This window comes from Lacerta agilis, chromosome 9, assembly GCF_009819535.1.
Source record: "Lacerta agilis isolate rLacAgi1 chromosome 9, rLacAgi1.pri, whole genome shotgun sequence".
NCBI classification, from domain to species: domain Eukaryota; kingdom Metazoa; phylum Chordata; class Lepidosauria; order Squamata; family Lacertidae; genus Lacerta; species Lacerta agilis.
Window position 1 is genome coordinate 11,933,818 of NC_046320.1, and position 21,617 is coordinate 11,955,434.

General features: G+C 40.9%; 1 protein-coding gene across 2 annotated transcripts in view; it reads right to left on the minus strand.

The window, feature by feature from the left end:
- TAPT1 (transmembrane anterior posterior transformation 1) overlaps positions 1-21,617 on the minus strand; it is a 58,795-nt gene that overhangs the window by 14,919 nt on the left and 22,259 nt on the right. Inside the window, exons 4-11 of one of the 2 annotated variants that reach the window (XM_033159671.1) lie at positions 20,777-20,800; positions 16,503-16,665; positions 8,939-9,074; positions 7,011-7,108; positions 6,751-6,820; positions 5,161-5,241; positions 3,157-3,266; positions 1,299-1,358 (exon numbers count right to left, since the gene is read on the minus strand). In XM_033159671.1, coding sequence (XP_033015562.1) covers positions 1,299-1,358; positions 3,157-3,266; positions 5,161-5,241; positions 6,751-6,820; positions 7,011-7,108; positions 8,939-9,074; positions 16,503-16,665; positions 20,777-20,800 — 742 coding nt within the window. The remainder of the gene's footprint in view (positions 1-1,298; positions 1,359-3,156; positions 3,267-5,160; positions 5,242-6,750; positions 6,821-7,010; positions 7,109-8,938; positions 9,075-16,502; positions 16,666-20,776; positions 20,801-21,617) is intronic. The other variant, XM_033159672.1, reaches the window with a different exon arrangement.

Below are 21,617 nucleotides of genomic sequence, written 5' to 3' on the forward strand. Positions count from 1 at the left end.
CAGCGGATTGATTGATTGTGTATCAGCGGATTACAAAGACATTTAATGGCATACAATGGCTACGTTATCTAAAGGAAGGACTTGAATGTCATAAACATTAAGGGAAATAAGAAATGTGACAGCTGTCACCATGCAGTTACAGATACTGCCTTTAAAACTAGGGTAGCTACCTCATCTATTTATCTCTTCCCCACTCCCCATCTCAGCTCTTCCATCTACCTACCAACACTGAAATCCAGCTTCAACACTCTAACAATGCGACTGTTGCTGCTCTTTCCCGCAGAGATATCTCATTCTCCCACACATCGTGTCCTGAAGGTTGTGGGGGCCAGATGACTGCCTTCCTTCCAGATTTTGCCAGTTCCACCCACTGCCCACTTCCCCATCCCACTTTTTCCTCTACCTTTGAAATTAATTCTGTTGAATTCTGCTCCCTCTGCATTACACTTCTTTAGCACCCTATTCCATGACTCAATCTTCATTACGGACTGATGCTGGGCTTGCCTTTTTCCCTCTCCGACAAAACTCCCAACTTGGTCCTTAGCAATTTCAACTTTTATGCTGACTTGCCCTCTGTCCTCTCTTCCTTACCTCCTCTTGATCTTGTCTTCACCAACAACTGCTTTGTTTCTGCTCTCTCTTCTGTGAAATTCTTACTGTTTGATCATGACATTCAACAGTGCACACAGCTCAACCTCCCCACATCCAGTTTCTGCTGCTTCTGCAGCCTCCAAACCATTCATTCATTCACCAGGCTTTTTCTGCTTGCTTCTTCAACACTGCACTTTCTGTTTTCAATTATCACCGACTTCACCTCTCACATATTTGCTCCATTCCCCAGTGAACTATACACATCCCTTTGATCTCCAGCCCTGGCTCACATCCATTCTCTCCTCTTCTCACCTGCCATCGAGCTGAACAAACCACACTGCTACATCTGAACATGCTCTGCTGATGTGTTTGTGAAGTTTGCTCAGCTTCACATAGAGACAGGAACACAGCATAGTTAGGTACTAGCATCCTATTTAGTTTGAATGCTGAAGATTGCGAATAACAATATTTTAAAAAAGAATGGCAAGAAAGAAAGCAAACTCCTTTTAATATAAAACTAAATGTCAAGTCAATCACATTAAACTTGTACAGATCATTTTAATTCCCTGTGCAAAGAGTGAAGTAAGCTTTTTCTAACACTTGGAGACCAACATAATTTCTGATTAACTGATGGATTCCATTTTCTGGAATAAAACCAGGCACATCCTTTAGTATAAGGAACAGGCATTTTTCATTCTGCTACTTACATTTTTCTGTCGACTGCTAACAAGGTCAAATGCAAGACTGGCTCTGTATTCACTGTAGACCTGAAAACAGAGCAACACAAGTCCTTTTATTCCGATCAAAGTAAATACCAGCAATAAAATTAGTCCTGTTACAGCTTCTAATTATAAAAAATAAATTTAGGATTAGCACACTTAGCATTGTCGTACTGTTTCTCAGATACTCATTTATCATTGAAGAGTAAGCCTAACAACTGGATTCCTATGATATGGGATAGGAAAAAAGCAGATTCTGTTGGATCAGTCCAGTGCTGTGTGGATATTCTTATGTACACAGGGTTCTGCTCAACCCATATGCAGTATCAAGCAGAGAAAAAGATGCAGGTACTAAGATGCAACATCTATTCAAGTGTATCCATGCAAGAGCTCCATAAACATTTAAGAGCCCATATCCAACAGTGTGCTGTAGATATGGCTGATAGTTAAGTACGGTACTTTGTTCCAGAAAATCTCAGTATGAATAGATAAAACATTGAGTATATAAACCATTATACATCACTGACCAGCTTTGCTGCAATCACTTAAGTATGTTTCTCTCATAAAAAAAACTAGTATTTCTAGGCTTGCTTAAGTTAATCTTCCCTCCAAGCAGATATAGCTGGAGTAAGGTGCAACTCTTGTTTTTTGATATTATTCCAAAGAACATTAAAACTCAACAAGTGGGTGGAAAGCTGAACATCTACTTGGACCCCAGCTGAAAAAGCTTTTTTTTTAAAAAAAGGTATGTCTCTACTTTCAGGCTACTAAGCCTAATTCTGATTCAGCATCCGCAACGGCTTCAAATGGGGTGTGTGTGAAACCAGGTACTTCATAGTATCAGTATTTTTATTATTATTAATAAAATCTATGTGTTAATAAGAAACCTCACAGGTCTGGGTACCATAATTAATCTAGTAGGCTAGAGCTATCATTTCCATTTTTCACTGCATTATTTTTGCACTCATTATACAAAAGTAGGCCATGTATAACTGCCTTTGGCACAATATAACTTATTAAGTGCATTTATTAAATGTGCTTCCACACTATACTGCTATTTTAAACAGATACCAAATCCAGCCACTCTATCTAAATCTGACCTTGCTTCCTAAATGCACATATGTGCACACAAATGCAACGAAGGGAAAATATTTGCCTCTATTCTTATTCTTTATAATGTCCTTGAAACTAAAACACGATTTTAATGGCTAATATGAGATGGACAAGGCTTGTGGCGTTAGCAGACAACACCACTTCATCTTGTAATTTTGGGTTTGTTCCCTTTTTTTTTTTTACTAAAACCCCAAGATGAACCAAGCAGAGCTAGGTGCAGAAGATATACACTTTGAATTAAAGAATTCTCAAGCCCAGGAACTTATTTTGTGCATCAGATCTGAACTGAGCTCACACTCCTTCCGCACTAAAAAGCTCCAGACATCGGAACCATTTTTCACAGGGAAGTTATTCCAGTCTCATTATCATTTTTTTCTTTGCTTTTTTCAGCACCTTTTACAGGCCTTCAACATCCGTTTTGAGGTGCAGCAACGCAGCACTCCAAGTAATGGGAATGTAATGGCATTATGAACCTGGTAGCATATCTATGAAATCTGCATCATTTTGCAGTTGCTTACAAGTGAACCGTATCTGCCATTTCAATGCCTACTTAACCAATATGGAGGGCTCCTTCTGCACCTCCTCACAATTCTTGATTTAACACCCTGAATAGAAAAGAGATGTTTGTTGAGCCCTACATGAGCCTTCTTCATACAGATACTGCATCCATGCTAAGACTGGATCAAGCCCAATTTCAAATTTAAACGTACAATATTCTCAACAATATACTTACATCAGCTGTGATGTCATTGAATTTTGTTATGAAAGCATGTTTTACAATATCTACTGCAATTTCTGATGCAATCACCATGCAAACATCTGGAAACAATACCCAAAGATGATCTGTAAAGACAGGGTGAATGTTAGATGTAAAAATGTGTCACAAAAAAACAGTGACAGAAAAATGTAAGTACATACTGTTTGGCTCAACAGTCAGAACCCGAAGCTGCAAATGTCTACGCGTTAGAAACCTCAGGAAATGCCAAGGGAATAATTGCAGAGGTTTCTGCACAACATGGGCTGCAATCTTACACACACATTCTTGGCCATAATCCACACCAATGTAACTCTTCTGAAGAAAGTGCTGTGCATACAAATTAAGAAATTCTCATGCGATTAATTTCTGTTCTTCTCATAGATTAGAGTGCCACTCATGATCGGGGGTGGGTCCCACTTCCTAGTATCAGAAGGCCTATATTGTGATCTGGATTGCTAGAATCTATGAGAGTAACAGGTGTTCACCAAATAAGATGTTTCTTCTTCTCCTCCTCCTCTCAATAGGGTCCTGCACGATTTAATGAACATGTTGTTGTTGTTGTTCAGTCATTCAGTCGTGTCCGACTCTTCGTGACCCCATGGACCAGAGCATGCCAGGCACGCCTATCCTCCACTGCCTCCCGCAGTTTGGCCAAACTCATGCCAGTTGCTTCGAGAACACTGTCCAACCATCTCATCCTCTGTCGTCCCCTTCTCCTTGTGCCCTCCATCTTTCCCAACATCAGGGTCTTTTCCAGGGAGTCTTCTCTTCTCATGAGGTGGCCAAAGTACTGGAGCCTCAACTTCAGGATCTGCCCTTCCAGTGATCACTCAGGCCTGATTTCTTTAAGGATGGATAAGTTTGATCTTCTTGTAGTCCATGGGACTCTCAAGAGTCTCCTCCAGCACCATAATTCAAAAGCATCAATTCTTCAGCGATCAGTCTTCTTTATGGTCCAGCTCTCACTTCCATACATTACTACTGGGAAAACCATAGCATGAACTATACGGACCTTTGTCGGCAAGGTGATCTCTCTGCTTTTTAAGATGCTGTCTAGGTTTGTCATTGCTTTCCTCCCAAGAAGGAACATGGGGATAGCCAAAGGCAGTGTATCTTATTGAAAACATGAATACTCCTGTCCTAAAATATTATAACAGGGCCTAAGCTTCCAGTGCTCCCTGGGAGGGCTTTGTGATCAAAGCCAACCACAGGAAGAGAAAGGAGTCAATAATGCCTTGTTCGTTTGTGAATCAAGACATATGCTTTTGCTCTGGAAATCTTTCCAGTGAAGCTCCCTTTAAAAAAACCTGCAGACTTCCTTCTAACAGAATGTGCCAGGAGAAACTGGTGAAGGAATGAGTTAGGCCTATATTAACAGCCACCCAGAGAGCAGCAGTAGAAACATTTTTATTTCTTTCTGAAAGTCAGACAGCGCTCTAGTTTATATAGAATATAAGGTCCCTGCAGATGTCCTGCAAATGCCACTCCTTCTTAGGCATGACAGGGTTTATACAAAAGAATGAGCTCTGGAGTGCTAACTTTTGGTATGAATGAGGAGCCTGGCAGGAAGATGACACTATTTTGTTGAAAAATTAGAACACTTTTCAGTCCACAGAAAACCCTCTATAGTCTCGTTAGCACATAACACTATAGTGTTCATGGCTCACTGTGAAAGAACAAGTGTGCTTGTGCACAGAGAGAAAATCTCAACACTTTGCTCCTCTCCTGCTCTGTTACCAAGAGCATTATGCATTATGTTTTAACCTGAATTAAAGCACTTGGATAAATCATTAATACAGCATACACACAATAATAAGATCCTGTGACAATACACAGATAACATACTGAAGAATTAATCAAGTCAACCACTTTTGCATTGAAATAGGTACAGCCAAATTATGTTTACGCTGCTGGCAGTCAATACAACTAAAATGTCTCCAATTTTTCATTCTATATTTCTTGTCTGGAAATAGACTTTACCTGGATTCCATGAAAACTGTTCCATGTTTCTTAGACAAACTATCAGTAACAGCACATAGTTGGTGAATCTCTCCTTTATATCTAGAAAGGATAAGAAACTTTTAAGGCTACAAAACAGCAATTTGCATCACCATTCTACAGAAGAGTTCTTATACACAGGCTAAATTTAGTAGTGGATTAATATTACTTATAAAAAGCTGCACTCTAATGCAAGAGCATGGAACAAGTTCACGACTGATGTATGGATTCATCAAATCCAACCTAACAATCTGAACATGGGAAATAAGTTGCCTTTACTGTTTATTTGTTCTGTGCACATCTGGAATATACAACTGTATTCTTCCTTAGGCATACATCTGACACAGCAAAAGTGATGCTCTACAAAAATGGATCATAAGTTAGCTTGATTTAGTAATTACTGCTATATGTAACATATGAAAAAAATGAAAAATCATTGCTGATCACACAGTACAATCCTATGCATATTTACTCAGAAAGTGAGTCCCGCAGCATTCAATGGGTCTTCCGCACAGGCCCCTGGTTTAAGGAGGCAGGAATGAACTTAAGTTTAAATGTTTGAAACATGCCGAGAGTGACAAAAGATTGTCAGTATTTTTAACAGTGTTATGAATTGAACACACAATAAAATCTGAATATGGTGTAGCTGCATCACACACGGGGGTTCCGCTCCAGAGGCTAAGCGTATAAGCAACACTGAATATAGTCAAAGTTTACCTGGCTGCTAGCAAAGGGGGGGTCCTCTCTGAGGCCCTCCCTGTGTCTCTTAACTACCTTCCCTCACTCTCTCTGCCCAATGCAAAGAAAGACCGCTGCTAGAGCCAAGTGAGTTTATTTGAATTCATGCAAATGATGCGCCTACAATGTACAGAATTAGAAGCGAAGCAAGACAGAAGTGGGGTACATGGACTGAAGACTGGATTTCATCTCAAAACCAAGTAAGGTGAAAAAAAGAAAAAGAGTTTGGTTTTGATATCCCGCTTTATCACTACCCGAAGGAGTCTCCAAGCGGCTAACATTCTCCTTTCCCTTCCTCCCCAACAACAAACACTCTGTGGGGTGAGTGGGGCTGAGAGACTTCAAAGAGGTGTGACTAGCCCAAGGTCACCCAGCAGCTGCATGTGGAGGAGCGGAGACGCGAACCTGGTTCACCAGATTATGAGTCTACCACTCTTAACCACTACACCATATTGGTTTATAACTTCATTATTCTGTCCTGTGGGACTTGATTACAACTTACTCTGGTTCCAACTTATCTTTATTTGCCTGATAACAAATAGTGAAACCTCAAAACAGGATTAAAATTGTACACCACTTCATAACTCACCCATGGTTTTATTTTCTGTACTACTGTTCAAGAGAAAAACCTTTTCCAACCTAGATTCGGGTGGTGAACAAGCCCCTTGCCATGCTTGAAGAGGAACACCACAAATTATGATCACGCGGGTTTTTATGAAATACCACCACCTATATTTCTGTCAAATCCACCCACTGATTTTACACATGCTACATGATATATAATGTATTAGAAGCACATACTCCTGAATTAGCAGCTCACATATATGTACATACCACTGTTTGACATCTGAAACAGATTATTCTTTTCAAACTTCTTGAAAACGCTTCCTTTAATTTCAACAAACTGCAATTTAAAGAAAGTAACACGCTTATACTTTTATTTATTTATTTTTTAAAAAAACATTTTCTACAAAATATGTTGACTCTGAGAACATATAAATCATTTAATAGAAGTACTGTCGCACATCATAGTTGCTTCTTATGTAGGGAGTATGCCAAAGCCAGTGAGGCAAATATATCTATAAAACACTTACATTGTTAGACATCATGATAGTAAGAAGTGACTTGTTGTGCGAGTTGAAGGCTACATTGAGTGTCGTTGCTTGGACCATTATCAGGATAGCATGCAAGACTGTAGTCATATATGTTAAGGTAAATGCTTTTTAGGAGAAAACAGTCAATTGCAATATATATAATGCGAAATTTTAAGATAACCCCCTTTTTTTAACCAAAGCAGACTTTTAAATATCATTGTGCTATATACTATGGGGGATCCAGGTGGCACTGTGGGTTAAACCAGAGAGCCTAGGGCTTGCTGATCAGAAGGTCAGTGGTTCGAATCCCTGCCACAGGGTGAGCTCCCGTTGCTCGGTCCCAGCTCCTGCCCACCTAGCAGTTCGAAAGCACGTCAAAGTGCAAGTAGATAAATAGGGACCGCTCCGGCGGGAAGGTAAATGGTGTTTCTGTGCGCTGCTCTGGTTCGCCAGAAGCGGCTTTGTCATGCTGGCAACATGACCCGGAAGCTGTCTGCGGACAAACGCCGGCTCCCTCGGACTATAGAGCGAGGTTGAGTGCCGCAACCCCAGAGTCGGACACGACTGGACCTGATGGTCAGGGGTCCCTTTACCTTTTATATACTATGGAGGAGCTTGCTAATAAACATGCAGTTATATTAACCATGTCCATTGCATGATTTTAAGCATTCCAAGAGAAGGTTCAACAATTACTAGTACAGTGGTACCTCAGTTTACAAACTTAATCCGTTCCGGAAGTCCGTTCTTAAACAGAAACTGTTCTTAAACTGAGGCGTGCTTTCTCTAATGAGGCTTCCCACTGCTGGTGCCCTTTCACCGTTCAGATTCCGTTCTTAGACCAAGGTAAAGTTTTCAAACCAAGACACTATTTCCAGTTTTGCGCAGTTTGTAAACCAGACTATTCTTAAACCGAGGCACCACTGTACTGCTTTGCTACCGCTATCCCTGAGACGTGGGTGTGCATGCACTACTAACATTTGTTGTCCATTTGGTAATGTAGTGAACCACTTTGGTTTTTCTTCTCCAGACAAAACACAACTCTGGGTTTAGGTGTAACAATAAACACAACCATGCCTCAGCTCTAGGTAGCATAGCAGCAGCAGGCCCAGGGAAGGAAATAAGTAGCCGCCATTTTTCCTCTGAGCACCTGCATGCTGGCTCCTTGGTTTAGCCATGGTTTAGCTAAGAGTTAATGCAAACCAGGCCAGGGGCAAGCATTAAAAGCAAGGTTAGCAGGGAAATCATGCAATGTGGGCAAGGCAGGATATCAACAAGGTTTGTTCTTGGCTATAGTTTGTGGTAAGTGGACAGCTTAAGTCCAGGTGAAACTCGAAAAATTAGAATATCATGGGAAAGTACATTTATGTAAGCAATTGTTTTCATTAGCTACTGGAGTTTAATATATGATAATTCATGACATGCAAAGCGAGATATGTCAAGACTTTGTTATAATTGTGATGATTATGGTGTACAACTGATGAAAACCCCAAAGTTGAAATTGTTAATCTGGGGTTCTCATCAGCTGTACGCCATAATCATCACAATTATAACAAATAAAGGTTTGACATATCTCGCTTTGCATGTCATGAGTCTATCTCATATATTAGTTTCACCTTTTAAGTTGAATTACTGAAAGAAATGAACCTTTCCACGATATTCTAATTTTTCAAGTTTCACCTGTACAAGTCCTGCATGGCTGGACTGAGGAGTTAGTTAATTCTTGCCCAATAGGAGGTTTTCAGTTTACTTTCTTAAAAAATCCAGTTGTAGTTCTTGCATTAATTAACATGAAGATTCTGACATAATTTCACAGAACTTTTAATAGGTTTGTAGATAAAACGTAATGGTCCTCAAATCCATGCATTTTAAATACTATTTTAGCATTCACAGAGATGAAAATGAGTTGTAATTGTGACACAAAAGGATACAGACGTAGAGCACCGCCATGAAAAAATGGGGAATCACACCTATGTGTGCCCTTTTTCTCTCCTTTGGTTCTGTAGCTGTCCAATAAAGAGCATCCAAAATATCTTGACCAAAAGATGAAAACAAACGATCAGCTACCTAGAAAGAGAGAGAAAATACACCAAGGAAGTATAAGCCAAGGTAGTTTAATTTTGTCAGCTATGTTCCTCTTAAACAAAGGCAACAGAGTTTATTTTTCCATTATCAAAACAAAATAAAATAAAAAATTCCTTCCAGTAGCACCTTAGAGACCAACTAAGTTTGTTCTTGGTATGAGCTTTCGTGTGCATGCACACTTCTTCAGATACTGCATACTCTTAACATGTCAAAGTGTCCAACATGAAATACAAATAGGATATTCAAAACAAAGTTAGCTACAAATTTTGTTTTCAAAGTTTCTACTTCCAAGTAGCTTTCCCCTGAATATCTGCAAATATCCCTGCTGCTTATTGGCCATGGAATGCCTGTGTGTTATAGAAGTTTTACAAATTCTGCTTCAAGCACGAAGTCACCTTATGTGGAGCACTGGCCAGACCTACCAGATTCCACCATTAGCCTGTGTGAACAAAACAGTGCAACCCAGAACCTCTGGGGTTATGCATTGCAGGGAACCATTGGTAATGGTCAATAAATGTCATTCAGAGATGCTCCCCCCCCCCCGAGAAGTCCCTGATAGTCTTCTGAGAAACTAAAATTCCATGGAATGCTGTTTGAAGCCACATCTATAAAAGGATTAATAAGTATTTGTGTGCCCTCCAATTAATGTTTTTAAATTCACCTTAAAGACTAAATCGTGGAGCAGAAAATGTCATATACTGATAATATAAACTGACTGGACGTGTAAGTTCCCTCTAGGACAATAGCAAAACTGCTGGAATGTCAGGTTACTGCAGCTGTGGAAATGGAACTATGAATGTCTGGTCAGAGGGCTGATACAGTGCAGTTGCTGCAACAGAAGCAGCAGGCTTTTGTTTTTTCCTCTGGGAAATTACTCTCAAGAAAAAAGAAGGTGCCAAAGAACCCCGAGAGCTGTGAGGGGGAGAAAAGGAGGCATCCTGAGAAAGAAATCTGGAGTGAGCACTGAAATGAAAAATGGGGCCCGGGGGGGGGGGAGAGATAAACAAGAGGCAGCAGATGGATGGGAAGGAAAGACGGGTAGGACTCTGCACTGCCTACACCCATCCCAAGCAGGAAAGGGTTAATAAATTTGGATCATTTTCCCAGATAGAAAGCAAAGACAATGTGTCACGTGCCTGGCCTGTCAGAATTCAGCCTGGCGCTGTACCATTTGCCTGCTTGTTTGTACCTGCAGTGCTTTTGCAAGGGGGTCTCTCCCAAGACGGACCAGCCAGGCCTGACTCAGCAGTTTCCAGCCAGCAGACACTTGTCACCCAATTTCAACAGCTTTCTGGTGGCAGGAACTTAACAGGAACACTGGGGCGCAGTTTTAGGAGCTCTTTTGGGAGGAAAATGGGCAAGGGCACCATCACCCTTTCAATTTTGCTTGGGGGGGGTTGTTTGGTTTGCACTCCTTGCTGATCTTCTACGCCCTCACTGATGTGAGAAATGTTCATAAAGCATTAACATTTCCTAAATGATCATAATCTAGAAGGCAAATATAATGGGTGATATCCACCTACATCATACTAGTCTCACTAAAATCTACGATTTCATATTTCGGCCTCAGCCATCGTTCAGCCCAGACACTGAGGTCCAGCTCCGAGGGTCTTCTGGCAGTTCCCTCACTGCGAGACGTGAGGTTAAAGGGAACCAGGCAGAGGGCCTTCTTGGTAGTGGTGCCCGCTCTGTGGAATGCCCTCCCATCAGATGTCAAGGAAATAAACAACTATCTGACTTTTAGAAGACATCTGAAGGCAACCCTGTTTAGGGAAGTTTTTAATGTTTGATGTTTTATTGTGATTTTAATATTCTGTTGGGAGCCATCCAGAGTGGCTGGGGAATAAATATTATTATTATTATTATTATTATTATTATTATTATTATTATTATTATTATTATTATTATTATTATTATTTCACACTAACCTTTAATTATTTCAAAGCCAATTATGATTTTTAACATTGCTAATTAGCAATACTATGGCTCTTTGTCACTTCAGCTAGCTGGAAGCTTCCATGGTTTCCAATATGCACAAGGCGCTGAGCTAAGGCGTACATCATCAAATGTGCACAAAGAGCTTCCCTACTGCAAAAAGTGCGAACCATCGTTTCCAGGTACAGAAATTCACAGGGTTGGAGGTAGGCTTCGAACCATAAAGGGATCAAATGGAGACACTGGTTATATGAACTGTCACCTCAAACTGAAGGATGGCTCCACTGTGCTTTATACAACTGTGAGTTCGCTCACCAATGTTCAAGCACTATTTGGGCTTGACATAATATAATCCTGGCTTAAAGTTACGAAAAATAGTAAAAAACGAACTTTTGCTTTTGAACTGTGATATAAGAATTAATGAACCGGGTGTATATTTTTATTATTTTAATAATGTTTCAATGTTTCACTTTAATTGCATTTAACCTTTTAGAATGTATTAGGCTTGATTTTTTGGTGTTCTGCATTTGCGAGTGTTCCCCTCCTACACTGCATTCCATCTACTCCTGAAAGTGGTAAAAATGGCAGTATATTTTAGCAGCAGAGTGTTAATCAGCTATCCTTGAAGCTATCTGAGACCCAGGATTTTATGATGCTCCTCCCTCCTACTGATGACTAAGTTGCCAGGGTAACGCTGGACATCCAATGGTCAAATGGTCTCACCCCTCCAAGGTGATTGTGGGGGTGAAGGTACCAGTATGGAGCCATGTGTGTTTTACTTCTCATGGCCTGTAACCTTTCCTGACATATGTGAAGATGTTTTATGACTCTTGTTTGCTGTGTTTGAACTACTATACAAGCCTTTGTTCTGAAGTGCCTTGGGACAGTCCTTCTCAACTGGCACGTTGAATTGAGTGAGCTCTGTCCTGTTGCAATAGCTATAATGAACGTTGGGTGCCTCCTGGATGCTGAACTCAAATTAGTCTCCTTGGTTCTGTGGTTTATTCAAAAGATGGTTGTTCCTCACCTTGGTAACAAACAAGGTGGTGTAGATGTGAATTCTTACCATAACTGGAAAATACAGAAGTGACATAATGAAAGAACAGCTCGGTCCAGTGAGAAATGTCCTTCACGTACAAATTATGTACATTATGAACAAATAGTAAATTATTCAAGACCTTCCAGTTTCATATATTTGTAAGTGTGCCTTTCTGCATACAAAAGCATATTTTAAGTGTCATCTTCCCCTCTATACTCTATGGGTATTGCCTATGGTTTAGGTTGGTTCAATGAAACTCTCAACAAAAGTAATTTGTTTTCTAAACGACAAAGGAAGTTCAACCTCTTCCAGCTCCTCCTTTCTCTTTTTTAGGGAAAAACCAAACTTAGTATAATAGCCCTAAAGTATATTGTGTGGTTTGTTTGTTTATTTATAGTCTCTAAAAAAATTAATTTTAATAGGACTCTAAATGCTTAGATGCCACACAATACCGCCCCTCTCTTTAAACTGGACTTACCTAAACCCTACATTCCGGCTCCAGACTCCAGAAGAATTCCATGATGGGGCTATGTCACTAGCATTATGTACATTGGGAGTTCATAAAGGAGCAGGAGCCGGGAGACATGAATCTAAAAACAAAAACAAAATGTCATTTGCGGGTATTCAGCAAATGTCTACATTACTGGAAAGATCCGGAAAGAGCTCACTCAAAAAATCTGGTTTTGGTTTTTTTTTTTTTTAGAAGTGGTGGTTTTTTCGAGGAGGGGGATCTTTGGGTGTTCAATATGCGTGGATGGAAGAATGAAGACGCACATTTCTATTTATGGGACAAATCTAAGAAATACATAATTGGCCCAGTGTGCACATCTTGGTAAGTTACAGTTAATGGTTTACAATGAATGTGGAGATTGCTCCCACTTTGCTCCTTCCCTCTTGTCAGTGGAAGCAACAAACCATGATCTACACCATAGTGTCACATCTATCCCAAGTACTGTAGTTTCACCCAAACAAACTATGATTGGTAAGCAATGAACAAACCATTGCTTAACCTGAGAGTTGCAGACCCTCTAAGTGCCCCTACTTTCCAGGAACAGTCCTGGATTTATAGAAGCCATCCCGGTTTCTGATTTGACCCCAGAATGTCCCACTTTTCCTTAGGATGTCCCTATTTTCATTGGAGAAATGTTGGAGGGTATGCAGTTTGAAGAAAAACAAATCACGAGCTCTAGTTCAGATATAAACCTAAGCCAGGCAACCATCATCTGTTAAAGAAGTGGAGTGAAATGGGGGCCAAATGACTGGCAGAAACTCTCCAGGATTTCAGATAGGAGTCTTTCCCAGCACTACCTGGAGATGTCAAATTGTATCAGGCAAAGCAAATGCTGGCATGGCTTTGGCAAAGGGTAAGTCCTGTCTGACTAACCTTTCAGAGTGTCAACATGCATATAGTGTTGATCCCGTTAACTCTGTCAAAAGCTTTTTGACAATCAGAGGGCACAAAGTACCTCAGCAAAAATTCCTGAATAAACTTAACAGTCATAGAAGAGAGGTTCTCCTGTGGATTATTAGTAACTGGTTAAGAAACAAAAGGCAAGGGGTAGGGGGGAAATGGACAGTTATCCCATCCCCAATGGAGGGATGTGGAAACTGGAGTTTCCGCAAGGATCGATATTTGGACCTGTGCTTTTTAAATAGCTCATTAATGATTTGTTCTTGGAACAAGCAGTGAGGCAGCCATGTTTGCTGATGATACCAAATTATTTAGGGTGGTGAGAACAAAAGGGATTGAGATGAGCTTCAAAAATATCTCTTCTAACTGGGTGAATGGGATCATTATTTGGGATCATTAAGAAAGGGATCGAAAACAAAAATGCCAGTATCATAATGCTGTCGCAAAAATCTATGGCAAGACCACACTTGGAATATTGTGTTGCCTCATCTCAAAAAGGTAACCGAAGAATCAAGGGGTTGGAGCAACTCTCCTACAAGGGACTTTTTAGTTTAGAAATAAGCCAAGTAAATGGAGACACGATAGAGATGCATAATATGATGATGATGTAGAGAAAGCAGACAGGGAGAGGTTTTTGTCCCTCTCTCATACTAAGCATATTGGAGAACTGATCCAATATGAATTTCAATAGGGACAAATGTAAGGTTCTACACTTAGGAAGGAATAATCCGCTGCACAAATATAAGATGGGGACACCTGGCTTGGCAGTAGTTTATGTGAAAACGATCTAGGGGTCTTTGTTGACCACAAGTTTAAATGAATCAACAGTGTGATGCAGCAGCAAAAAGTCTAATGCTATTCTAGGCTGTATCAACGGAAGCATAGTGTCCAGATCAAGGAAAGTAATAGTACCACTCTATTCTGCTTTGGTCAGACCACAACTAGAGTACTGTGTCCAGTTCAGGGTGCCACAATTTAAGGAGGATATTGACAAGCTGGAACTTGTGGAGAGAAGTGCGAGCAAGATGATCAAGTGTCTGGAAACCAAGCCTAATGAAGAATCATTGAGGCAGCTGGGCATGTTCAGCCTGGAGAAGAGGACACTGAGAGAAGATAGCCATCTTCAAACAGAAAGCTGCAAAGGTTAGGACCTGAACCAATTGCTTCAAGTTGCAAGAAAAGAGATTCCGAATAAATATCAGGAAGAACTTTCTGATGGTAACAGCTGACTACCTCTAGAGTTGCCATACATCCAGGAAAACCTGGACATGTCCTCTTTTGGGGGGCCAATATGCCCATTTGGGTGGATTTTTACGTTTTAAAGAAAATGACTGGGTTTGGGGTTTTTTAATTAAAAAATTGGGGTTCTTTCGGGGGGGGGCACGTGCATGCTCGGGAGGGCACTGTTTCCCAGAAGCAGAAGCACCACAGTAGAACAAAGCTATCACAGCGAAGATCAGGTAGGAGCTAGGGTCTGGTAGTGGCTTGGGCTTGGGCTGCTCTGCATGCTGCAACCGCTGCCAGTCTGAGCCAGGGAAAGTGGCGCATGGGCATGGGTTCTCTACATGCCACAGCTGCTGCCAGCCCAAGCCAGGGAAAGAGGTGCACCAGCGCAGCAGCAGCCCCACGCACCTCCTCGGGCTGGCAGCAGCTTGGGCTGTCCTCTTTTTTGCTCTTCAAGATATGGCAACCCTACAGTGCCTCAGAAGGTGGTGGACTCTCTTTCATTAAAGAAAGCTCTCTTTCATCTCTATTCCATTTTCCAAGTAAAAGACCAGCTCGGCAGAAGGTGCACCTGCCTCATTTTCTAAAATCTTCCTAGTCCCTCAGCCCACAGCATTCCACAGAGACTACAGTCCAAAGCCGCCCGGGGGGAAATGGGGTAGGAAAGTCACATTTTGCCAACCTTTTTCTCCAAACAGATCTCAGGATCAAATCCAAAGTCGTGGATCTAAGGGTCTGCTCTGCACAAACAGGAGTATTTCCATTCTCATGAAAGGGGATTGCTCTGGGATAAAACTGCATTTGATGATGCTTCTGAAATATTTTGAAGTATTTCAAAAGATAAAAGCAGAGCTGAAGGGGATTTTTAAAAACCACATATGCACATGTGGTGGCCTCCTTAATTGTTATACTATTCTTCTGCTTGCTTTAATTATTTTATTTTTATCCCTTCCTCCCTTCAAGAACTTTTGGATGGCACTATTAATGGCAAATCAGTTGTTTTCAAAGTTGAAGGACTCTGAAAAAGCAGCTTGCTTTTTCACCTGTAGGTCTGCTATTCATAGAAAACAAAGTCTAAGTTTCTTCAGACATGTCCAGCTTCTGAGACACATGTGAAATAATTCTTGAGATACCCACCACTTTTTATAAAACTCCTAAAATTGGTTGGGAATATATCTATTACTGTGTTAAATAAACACCACACTTTTGTGAGAGTTGCTCTTTTAAAACCCATTACAAATTTAGCTGCTTACAAATACTAAAGACGCGGGTGGTACTGTGGTCTAAACCACAGAGCCTAGGGCTTGCTGATCAGAAAGTAGGCGGTTCGAATCCCCATGATGGGGTGAGCTCCTGTTGCTCAGTCTCTGCTCCTGCCAACCTAGGAGTTCAAAAGCACATCAAAGTTCAAGTAGATAAATAGGTACCGCTCCGGCGGGAAGGTAAACTGCATTTCCGTTCGCTGCTCTGGTTCGCCAGAAGCGGCTTAGTCATGCTAGCCACATGACCCGGAAGCTGTACGCCCTTGGCCAATAAAGCGAGATGAGCGCTGCAACCCCAGAGTTGTTCATGACTGGACCTAACGGTCAGGGGTCCCTTTACCTAAATACTAAAGAAACTATTGCACCCACAATATGATTTATTGCTTATCATTGTTGAAGAAAAATGGATCTTTGTCCCATAACAGGGCAGAAAATATATTACAGAATTACCACAATTCTTTTACCAACTTTGAAATTGTTCCATCTGGAATATTCAGGAAGGAAGCATTTTTTGACAGTTCCAATGGCAATTTGCTTACCTCAAGCATATTATAGATGATGTAGAGTTTAATGACAGACTGTCCTCTGATCAGGTGGTACATCATGGAATAGTCAACATAGTGCATCATGAAGTAGCAGATTAGCAATATAACTCCTTTGAAAATATCACACACCTGAGCAGGCTGGAGCAAGCGTCTATCACTGAAATATAGAAAGTACACAAAAATAGTACAATTGTAAACAATGACCACATATTAAATAAGCTTTTCAAACGTACATAAAAAAGCACCAGAGCCACTAAACGCCAAGCACTTTTACTGAATGGTATGTTTTCTATTTTAACAACAAATGCTTAAATTGCTGCTGGTTTTGCCCCCAGTCAATCTAGGACTAATGATTCATACTTAACTCTTTGGTGAGGGTCACTCAGGATTTAAAAATGATAGTGAAAGTAATTTGCAAGAGGAGAGCAAGCAACCCGTTTTGCTGAAAGCAGAATACAGTCATACCTTGTGTTGCGTTCGCTGCGGGTTGCAAACGGCATGGGTTACGAACGCGCCGAACCCGGAAGTAACGGAATGGGCTACTTCCGGGTTTGGCAACCCGCACATGCGCAGACGTGCCAAATGATGTCACGCACATGCGCAGACACGCCGAATCGCAACCTGTGCAGGCGCAGAAGCGGCACTGTGGGTTGCGGACTGCTCAGGATGCGAATGGGGCTCCGGAACGGATCCCAGTCGCATCTAGAGGTACCACTGTAGCTCCTTTTTGAGTTCAAAAAGATCATCATTCCAAGAAGTAACCCAGAATAGTCTATTACTATTACTATTAATTGAATTAACTAATTGGCAAACCAGTGAAGCTAGGCCAGACTTGGTGTAATCTGCCCAAACCATCTTGCCTCCATGAGCAGCCTGGCCGCTAAATTCTGCACCTGATGAACTATCCAAACTGTCTTCAGAGGCAGCCCCACCTTGCAACCTTTAATCTAACCTTACAGGCGGCACAGAATCCCACAAATCACTGCCCACTTCCCCTGGTTCCTCCTCCCTACCTGCCTGCTCTGCTCACTCAGACTCCTGTCTGTTCCTCACAGTAATTTATTCAGGATTTTAAAACAAAAACATAGGTTTATTTCTTGAGATGGAAATGCGATCAGCAAACAGACACTTAGCAGAAATTTGTTTGTGGCGTTTTTATGGCTTTGTGTTTGGAACGCTCAAAGAAATGTAGGGACATTTGTAGGCAAAAAGCTTTGGAAATTAATCGTTTTAAGGAGAAACATGAAGTAACGCAGACATTTTTTAAAAAATCTACACATTTTGCTGTTTGTCTCCTACAAATTAAACCAAATTAAATTAGTCTGAGTTGGTTTGTGGTTTCCTAATTTTTAAAACTTCTTGCTCCATTTCTTTTGAGAAACCGTAAAAGGTTGAACTCTTGAGGAAAACCATGTGGCTTCAACAGAGGGACTGTGGTTACCGATTAAGTAACAAGCTAGAATTTTAAACCAACTACAAAAGCATGTGTCAAGATCCAAGATTGCTTTGAAGGTGGAACAAGGTTTGGTTGAAATGGAGAATGAAGTTCACTTGGTTTAACAGCAAAACAATGTATAATTGCTTCGTTACTTGAGAGCATCTTACATTGCAATCAGGCACGCTGCAATCAGTGTAGAAAGGGGAATATATGCACAGGCAAAATGACAATTCATATCTAGCTTTATCAAACTTGAGGTACAATTGTCTGAATGTGGTCATCAAGTGCTTTAAATTGCCTGAACCATAGAAGAAAATAGATCATACTGATAACAGGGCAGCTACACAATCTATCAAAAGTATATTATACTGTCAACATTAACTCAGAAGATGTGAATACATTTTGAAGAAGAATAATTAAACACTGAAATCTGACTCTGGTTACATATTAGTATTAAAAGAATGTTTTGTAAAGCCAAGATTTACTGAAATAGCAATTTTACAAAATATTCAGAGGCATAAACATGTGATTACCATATTTTTTCTCCAAAGCAAGATTAGGCTGTAGCACACAAATGCAAGAATTGCTATAATCTCAGATCCTCATATAGAATAACTGTTTCAGTCCAAACTCAAATAATTTACAGAAAGTATTTTCAAGCTTCAGGACCTTTTCTTGACAATTTAGAAGTTTTGGTTAGTGTTCTGTATGACAGTGGGTAACTATACCAGAGCTCCCAGGTTCACCCTGGCTTCCTATTTTCTCCTGAGCATTTTCAGGTTACAAGCATAACGAAAAGTCAAGCTCTTCTAAGAGTTAAACAAGACACAACATAGTATAGCCCCAATCACCTAGACAAGGGTGAGTGATTAGTCTGATTTTAACACTACTAAACCCTTCCTGCAACCAAAATAGTTGCCATAATTACTCTCCCCAAGTGCACTTATTCTCAGCTGAGCTCCAATATTGGGAGTTAATGCAGCTAAGGCAAAATTACTTGGAGAGAAGATTCTGGAGAGGTTAATTGGTGGGCAGGCTTCTGAAGGGGTCTGCCACACCCTTCCTGGTTTCTTTTTCATTTTAAGCCCCCCATTCTTCTCTGTGTGATTAGGGTAGATTGCGTTCACACACACAAAGTTGCTACTATCACATTTAGGTGGGCTCCAACCTCTACCACAAATCTACAAAAATTACCAAAAGTCCCACCTACCTGGTTACCAATTAAGAGCAACTAGCACATGCAAAGGAGAGTGACCAATGGATATTCAGCTCAAATTGCCCCTAGACAAACGTGAGCCATTTCCATAAAATCTGCAAGGTCTTTTCTACCTGAGCAGCACTTTATCTAGTAGATACAACATTTTAAAAACCGTCTGATGTTTGATTCAGGTAGTGTTGGTCTAACGGAGTCGAAATAAATTAAAAAAATTAAAAATTGTCCAGTGGCACCTTAGAGACCAACTAAGTTTGTTCTGGGTATAAGGTTTCGTGTGCATCTAAAGAAGTATGCATGCACACGAAAGCTTATACCCAGAACAAACTTAGTTGATCTCTAAGGTGCCACTGGACAATTTTTTTATTTATTTTGTCTGATGTTTGTCAGATTGGTACATATCAAAGAAGCTTTGTAATGTATATCAGAATTTACCGGTACCAAAGAGTAAAAATAGCACTCCAGACAGACTGCTGTTAAGAGCTACCTTTATTATGCACTGCAAATTTAAATAAATTCTGATCCTGTTTCACATAATCAAAGTACTGACTCCATCTGCTGGTTAAGAAAAACATCTACATAGGCAATGCTGACCAAAAACAAGATTAACATGAGCATACCCTATGCCTGTACTGAAAAAGCTTCCGGATCATACTTCACGAGATAAGCCTTGGACGTGCTTTCAAACTGCTAGGTGGGCAGGAGCAGGGACAGAGCAACGGGAGCTCACCCTGTCGCGGGGATTCAAACCGCCAACCTTCTGATCGGCAAGCCCAAGAGGCTCAGTGGTTTAGACTATCCTATGGTTTAGATTATCCTATGTCAAACAATTATCCTATGAAGGGTTGTTATCAAAATGCTGCAATACTACACATCCTAAAACTACTTCTGAAACATGCCTTCTGCTGAATGCATCTAGGGTCAACAGAGGTGTTTCCTGCTTTGCTTATATGTATCGGTAAATACTGTACACACAAAGGCTGCGTCACTTGGCAGTGCTCAAAGTATAATAGCTGGGTCAGGAGTAGCCCTTCAGATGTTACTGGACTACAATTTCCATCATCCTTAATCAAGCAACATGCTGCCATAAGGCAACGGGAGTTGTAGTCCAATAATTTTTGTAGGGCACCACACTGTCTTCCCCTTACCCAGATGATTCACAAATTGGGTGGAATTTCACGTTACACTCTTCCGATTGTTCCTTCATTTATGCTTGCCAGGTTGGGGGGGGGGACCCTCCTTCCCCTCATCTCTTCCCAGGGTTCTCCTGACTCTCCAGGAGCACATCTGGGGAGGGGAGAAGCCCCACTGCACAAGCAGGAACACTTGTGCTGGTTTAATGGAATCCAGGCCACTGTTTTCAGTTGTAACCTAAGTTTTTAAGAGTCCTCCAAAAAATGTAGTATGTGAATGGGACACATTTGGAAACGCAGGCATCACTCAGATGCACTTAAGAGAGCCAAGCTACTTCAAAGCATGCATTTTGTGCAAGAAGCATCATTTAAAAGAAGCTAAACTTCCGTAATGTGTTTGCTTGTAGCTTGATCAACAACAAAAACTACATGCGCACAGATAGCACAACAGCATGCTAAGAAGAAGAAAAAAATCAACACCAACCTCATCCTTAGGCCTCGGTGAGAGCTGTCTCAAAACAAACAAGGCGAAATGAGAAATCGCACGGCGATTAATAAGATTTCAAAACACTTTCCCTAAAGAAATTCATCTTAAAATTAAATGGGTGAGGTACTTTACATGAGAGATAGTAGTATCTATTGTTTTCACTCATCCCGCATGCATGATATTACTGACTTTATGTTTGTTTGTTTGTTTGTGTGTGTGTGAGAGAGAGGGGGGGAGAAAGTAAAAGTCACATCTGGGCAGGGTACTCTGCACCATTGAAGATAAGCTTTCTTTCATAAACCATGGTTTACGAATCCAGAAATGAATGCTCCAACCCGCATACCCTTCTTCTCATACCAGTTTTGGCATTTCATCCCTGTTTTAGATTAAACCAGATTTCCCCCCTTTGTCCAAACCAGGAAACTCTGTCTTAATTCCTTTTTACACACCCAGATAATCCTTATTCCACCTTATTATCCTGGTTGTTAGCAGCCATTAAGCCTGCCTCCCATGTTGAGACTTTATCATGCAATAAAACAAGGACTGTAGAATGAAGAACACTTGATATGCCCTGCACATCATTTTTTACATTAAAACTGCTTTAGATACAGCTTACATCTGAAATATGTCTTGAATACAGAGATGCTCTTGTGCGAATTGCAGGCAGGGTAGTCCTCCAATTACTGAGGACTCCCTCCTTCTACAACAGCCCCCTTTGTTATATCCATTGTTGGGTCTCAGAGGGGCCCAACCCTCAGGAGTGGCTTTTCATGGACAAAGGAGACTGTAGCGGGGAGGAGCCAGTAAAAAAGCCCTATTAAGTGAGCAGAGTTCCACT